Source organism: Cupressus sempervirens, chromosome 8, assembly GCF_028749045.1.
Source record: "Cupressus sempervirens isolate cs-2001-9-10 chromosome 8, ASM2874904v1, whole genome shotgun sequence".
Lineage (NCBI taxonomy): Eukaryota > Viridiplantae > Streptophyta > Pinopsida > Cupressales > Cupressaceae > Cupressus > Cupressus sempervirens.
In genome coordinates this window covers 373151678-373157677 of record NC_143125.1, presented here as the reverse complement: position 1 = coordinate 373157677, position 6000 = coordinate 373151678, and the positions used below count along the sequence as shown (strand labels likewise).

At 30.7% G+C, this 6000-nt stretch overlaps 1 protein-coding gene across 6 annotated transcripts in view; it reads left to right on the top strand.

The window, feature by feature from the left end:
- Positions 1–4237: 4237 nt before the first annotated feature.
- The window catches only part of LOC149542861 (eukaryotic initiation factor 3 gamma subunit family protein), a 236684-nt gene continuing 234921 nt past the window's right edge, over positions 4238–6000 (top strand). For 4 of the 6 annotated variants that reach the window (XR_016355539.1, XM_089797773.1, XM_089797776.1 and 1 more), the window contains exon 1: positions 4332–4614. Coding sequence is in view for 4 of the 6 variants with exons in the window: in XM_089797773.1 (XP_089653899.1) it covers positions 4511–4614 (104 nt within the window). In the remaining 2 variants the exon portion in view is untranslated. Of the gene's footprint in view, positions 4615–6000 lie in introns of all 6 variants that reach the window. The other 2 variants (XM_089797772.1, XM_089797774.1) reach the window with 2 other exon arrangements.

The window sequence follows — 6000 nt, the reverse complement described above, 5'->3', positions numbered from 1 at the left end:
TTGAGTTACCTAATGACATGGATATATCTCATATATTCAATATTGTTGATTTGCATAAATATCATGAGTTAGATGATGAAGTTGTTGTATCAGATGATTATCCTAAGAAGTAGATTGAAGAGGTTGAACAAGTATTGGATCAAAGAGTGGGTAAGAGCACAAGAGGAAAATATTACTATGAGTATTCGGTGAAGTGGAAGAATAGACTAGTTTAAGATGCTACATGGATTTCTCAATCTGATTTGGAGTCAGCTCAGGTTGTGACACTTGCATGATTCAAGAGAATCATTTCTTTCAACCCTAGTTATTTGATGCAGGAGCATCTTGGGTTGCCTTGTAATCCTTCTCTATTGTTCATTCTGGAAGTGTCAATTGAGTTCTAGCAGTGTTGACTGAGTTGCCTAGTATCAACCAAGTTCCTGTATGTTGACCAAGTTCTTGCCATGTTAACCAAGTTGTTCAAAATTGACCAAGTGTTCCTTCATGTGCCAACTGAATCTGTTGTTGCTAATACTCAAGTCCTTCATTCATCGAGCTATTTGTTTTTTGGTTCTTAGTTGGAGCTAACTCTTGTATTTAATTTAGATTGTGAATTTATCAATAGGATCTTGTCTAGGGATGAGTGTTGACCATTTTGAGGTCGGCCTTTCTTTGATGAAATGTTCTAGAATCTTTTGTAAGTCATTTTGGCAAGTATAAGTAAAGGTATTTGGTTTGGTTTTAGGGAGAGAACTTAGAGGACTAGGAAGTCAAAGCAGATGTTGAGAGTTTGAAGCCGAATATAGAACTTAGTGATATGTATATTTTGTATATGGCCATAACCCAGAAGGCCTTACAACTGGGCATGTATGTTGAACATTTCATGAATTAATAAAAGTACTTGTTCTCTCTCTCCTTGGTGAATTCCATTTTGTTTACTTAGAGAGGTGGTTGGATAGTTGGGTGTACCTTTGGCCCTAACTGTTCAGATCCGTCCTTGCACCATATCTGTATGTACAAAGAGAGGCCAACAAGCCTATGGCTTTCTTGTCAATTCATACCGTTCAATGTGGTAAGGTCTACTTGATATGCTATCTTTGGAGTGCATTCTTGGGAGGGTGGAGAATGGACATGACGTTATGTGATTCCCTTAGTAGATTTTTGACATAGTAATGTGATTATTGACGAGGTTAAGTAGTTGGTTGGAGCCCTCATACTTGTGAATTTTTGGTTCCTACCTAAAGTATTGAGGCACAAGATAGATGACATGTTATCAGATTGCTATTACAACCCTGGTGGAGTTAGGATATGGGTGTCATTAGTGCACCACATTGTGTGATATTAGTACTCTAATTGATCATGGTTAATTTGGCTGGGAAGGCCAAGAAGGGGTTGTCTTTTTCTTTCTCAGGATTTTGTCACATTAGACCCCCACACATTTTTTAGCCTCAAGCGTGGTAAACAAATAGAAAAAAACAATATGCACGAGGAGTAGAGAATGGGAGTAAAATACAAATGTCAAGAGGAAGAGATAAGCCAATAGATTGATAGGCTTTTAGATTGCTAAACAAGTTAGATAGGGAGGTAGCCATTAATACTATTAGTCATGGGCCTTGGTTAAGTGAGCATGCATGAGATCAAAAAATCTATGAAATCTATTTCTCAAATATAGTTCATAGCACTAAGAATTATTGTGAGGGATCATATTTGGGTGATAGAGTGATGGAAGCTACCCCCTTTATTGTTATCAAGCTGATGGTTGGGTCTATAGTTAAACATTTTCAATAATGTTGGTGATATAAATTGTGAGAGAGAAGTAGAACACGCAAGGACACTCTTCACATGAGTAGAAAGTAGGGACCTCTAAGCATTTGTTACTCATTTGATGAACAATAGAAATAATACTCTTGATCTCAAATTGATTGAATTTATGAATCTACTTATAATATGATACATGTTAGACACAAGATGATTTAATTATTTTTGAGTTTAGTTAAAAAATTACCTCTCTAATAATACTTATCTTAAATAGAATAAAAAATTAATATTTAATAAAGATTTTTTTAAAAATATTAATCTTACATTTATTTATATTATAAATTATTTGAAATGGTATCTTTATAAATTTGAAAGTAATTATAGTACACCAAATGAAAACCTTAAATTTTTAATATATTCTATAGTTTCTAACTTTTTTTGAGATAGTTTTATTGTTGTTTTCACTATGACTTAGAAACACATTTTTAAAAATAATTTTACAATTTCAAAGTTTTAAATACATCTAGATGACTAATTAAACTTAGAGTCCCTGCCTTATATAAGGAGGGAACTAATGTTTTTGTTTACTCTTTGTCTATATCTTTTTTTTTTGAAAAAGCAATCATATTTCTAAAGTTTTTCCTAAAGTTTTGGTCAGGATATTTATAAATTCATTTATAATAGCATAAATCCTTTTTTCTAATTGGTCAGATACTATTTTCTTGGCCATAAATCTTATTTTTTGAATTGGAAAATGTTTAAAAAAAATCTAAAAGGATAAGGATGTATTTAATGTTCTTGTCAGCATTTGTCTGGAAAGATGAGCAGATTTTGAAATACACCATTATGGTTTGCACAATGTAGAAAAACTATTTTGTAGAAGATAGATTTAAAATATTTGAGAGGAAATTCTTCATCTGTAGAAGAATCCTTTGCAGTCGCATTACATAAAGACGTATTGAGAATGCAGAATGGATAATGATGGCTTCTGTTTTAAAAATTACTTCAACCGTCTTTTCCAAAATCCTCTAGTATTTTCCATAAAAGCATTACTGCCTTTATTCAGTGTTTTGGGTCTTCCACTTTTTCTCTATTTTAACGATGTTTTGTTCGCTTTCTTATTAATTCTTTACCACAAATTTCATATTATATTATTTTTAAAAAGTAAAAACTAATGAGTATGCATACACTTTAATTAATTAAATAAATATAATTTTAAATGTAAATGTAAAATTTATATCTATTTAATTTTTTTATTTTACACATTAATCATTTTAGACTTATAAAAAATAGAATGTTTTTACACTTTATTTTATATTTATATTCTAAAATAAAATTGTAAATATTAAAGCTAAAATGTACATATGATGTAATCTTCATTATTTAACTTATAAATGTAATCTTTTTATTCAATTTTTCATATTTCTTTAGCAAATCATTATCAATTTTTTAAATAAATCAAGGACGCTTAGAAGTTCCTGCCGAAAGCTTATAAGATCAAAGTATTAAAATATTAAAAATGTATGCAATATAGCTAGGTCCCGTAGTTGTTCCAGTTCTTGCTAAAGTAGCTTATCCAAATTTTGCTTCCGCTGTTGCCTTTACAGAAAAAGATTCAAATTCTTATGTTCGTGCCCTTTCAATAGTAGGGGATAGATAGATTCTGACCCAGGCTTACAGAGAGGAGGGCGTCCATCTTATATATTATATACGTTATACAACCATTCATCTTAGTAGAATGTCAATTGATTTCTTAATACTTATATATGTTTAGCTTAAGTCTTATATAATTCAAGTATTTAGAATCTCCTTTAAGAAAAATTGAATTGTAATTTACAATGTTCAATTTGCAACTTTTACAAAAGAATTTTACTCTAAGACTTATATGTTTATATTACTACTTTATGACTTTTATTAAACATTATTTTTATTTTTTGTAATTAAAAAATATAAAGATAGAAAAAAATGATATAAAGCTTTATTCTTTTATTTGTTAAACTAATTCACATTATAAAACTAGATTTTCCAAATATTTACATTGTAGAAAAGTCTAAATTTAAGGATAAATATATTTTAATTTAATTTTTCAAGAAAACATATGTCAAAACATGAAGAAGATATTTTTACATATTGTCAAATTTATTTATTTCATTTCAGCAAGTTGTCTTATCATATTAATGGTAGCAAAGATATTCTTACATATTGTCAAACTTATTTATTTCATTTGAGTGAGTTGTCTATCATATTAATGGTAGCTATAAAGTTCCAACAAAAAAAAAAATTAAAGTGAAAAAATAAAAGCTAACTCATGACTGTAGCAAGGATGCAACGAATAAGATTAGAAATAAATACTTTTCTACAAATTAGTAAAATATCAATATATTTTAGAATTATATAAAGTTAAAAGTTTTTGAAAAATAAAAGAATATGATTGAATACTTTAATTGGAAATGGAAAGTAGCATTTCACTTTATCCTGCCTTCGGTAGGAACTAATAATTATAAAAATGTCAATTACAATTAAATTTTTACAAACAAACTACATGCTGACAACTACAACCTACTATAAATCCAAAAGGCTGCTCACAAAGAGCTCTTGTTAAAATTGTTTTTCCATTTGTTGAGTTCTCTACCTGTATAATTCGTACCTATAAACTTCACATGAAGTGAGAAGCTTTCTATAATACAACTATTGCGTAAACTTTCTGGCGGTGTAAATTTCTGTCTCGAGCCGTTCAGACGGGGGAGTGTGAAGCGAGAAACCGAGGTAGAGAATGGAGGGAAGGAGTGACCCCCGAGTGGCATCAGAAGGATGCAGTGTTTTATTGGATATTAATGACGGCGACAAGCTTACTTTCGCTCGCTTAAATTCCTCCGCGTATGCACTCTGTTCTTTTCATCATCAGTCTTTCCGCACTGCATTTTTACACTTGAGTATATAATGTTGTATTTAGGTTTTATATCATTTATTCGCTGTTACTATGTGCTTCATCCAATGCTATCGTGTTTGCAACTTTTTGGCATCTAATGTATTTTGCAAGCAATATGTATGCGAAGCTGTAACCTGTAATCCAATAAACATCTGCACTCCGAATAGGAATCGTGTTCTCTAGTCCACAACCATGTATATAAATTAATGATGAAATCGATTTTACACGAGCATTTTTTCCTGTACGAAGCCTGAAAACGCTTTATATGGCTCAAAATGATGACCTGATCGATATACGTAAGGGATTTTCTTAGCATTAATGAAGTAGATATGAATATGTCACCATTCAGCTTGAAAGGACATAAAATACCTCTATAGATGGTCATGTTTGGTTGAAATAAGAAGAGACAATTCAAATGCACCCGCAACAGCGACACGGCTTGAAACGTCGGCATCGGCAGCATTTTTAAAGGCCAATTGATGAACAGAAAAACTTCATCTTCAAGCCTACTAAGACCAAACCGAATCTTACTTTCAGTCTGAAACATTACCCCTTTTTTAATGCATTCAAACACTACACAACTTTCTTCATCCGGGAATGCTCTACGCTACTTGGAGAGCATTAACTTTTACATAGCTTGATATCAGAATGTAGCTAACTAAATGACTACTTATGTCTAATTATTTGAAAATGTGTTCCAAGTGTCGCTAGGCTTAAGGTGTTAAAGTGGTCATATGAATACATTCTATTATTATTTAAGGGAAAATTGTTCTTTCATAAACAATATAAAACAAATGGTTATTTTTTTTTGGAAAAATAACAAAAAGATTTAAATTTTTAAATGAAAAATACAAAGGCAATTTCAAAAAGGTGGCGGAAAAAGAAAATTATTTAAAAAAAAATTGTTTTCAAAAGGTTTTAAAAGAGGTTTTTGGTTTTCAAAAGAAGGGTTAGTGCTTATTCATTTCATTTGCTTTGATGAGAGAATGTGTTTTCTCCCTATTTGTCTAAGAACAAATAGCTTTCGGTGATGAAAATCCTCCTAGTTGGTTGTATTATCATTTATTTCATCTTGAAATCACTATTGTGCTGAATGCTATTTAATTTAATTTGTAGATAATGGAATTTTTGATGTGTTTGAGAGAGTTTGGTATACAAGTTTATCTACTGCCTGCTGTCCCAGTTCTGGCTTGAATTTAGGAGTGATTTTTGGAGCTTTGAGAAGGTTGTACTCTCTTATTTCATGTTATACATCTTAAAAAAAGTAACAGTCAGAGTCATTTTAGAAGGATTTGTTTTTTCTGCATATTGAGTTGCAACAATGTTATTATTCT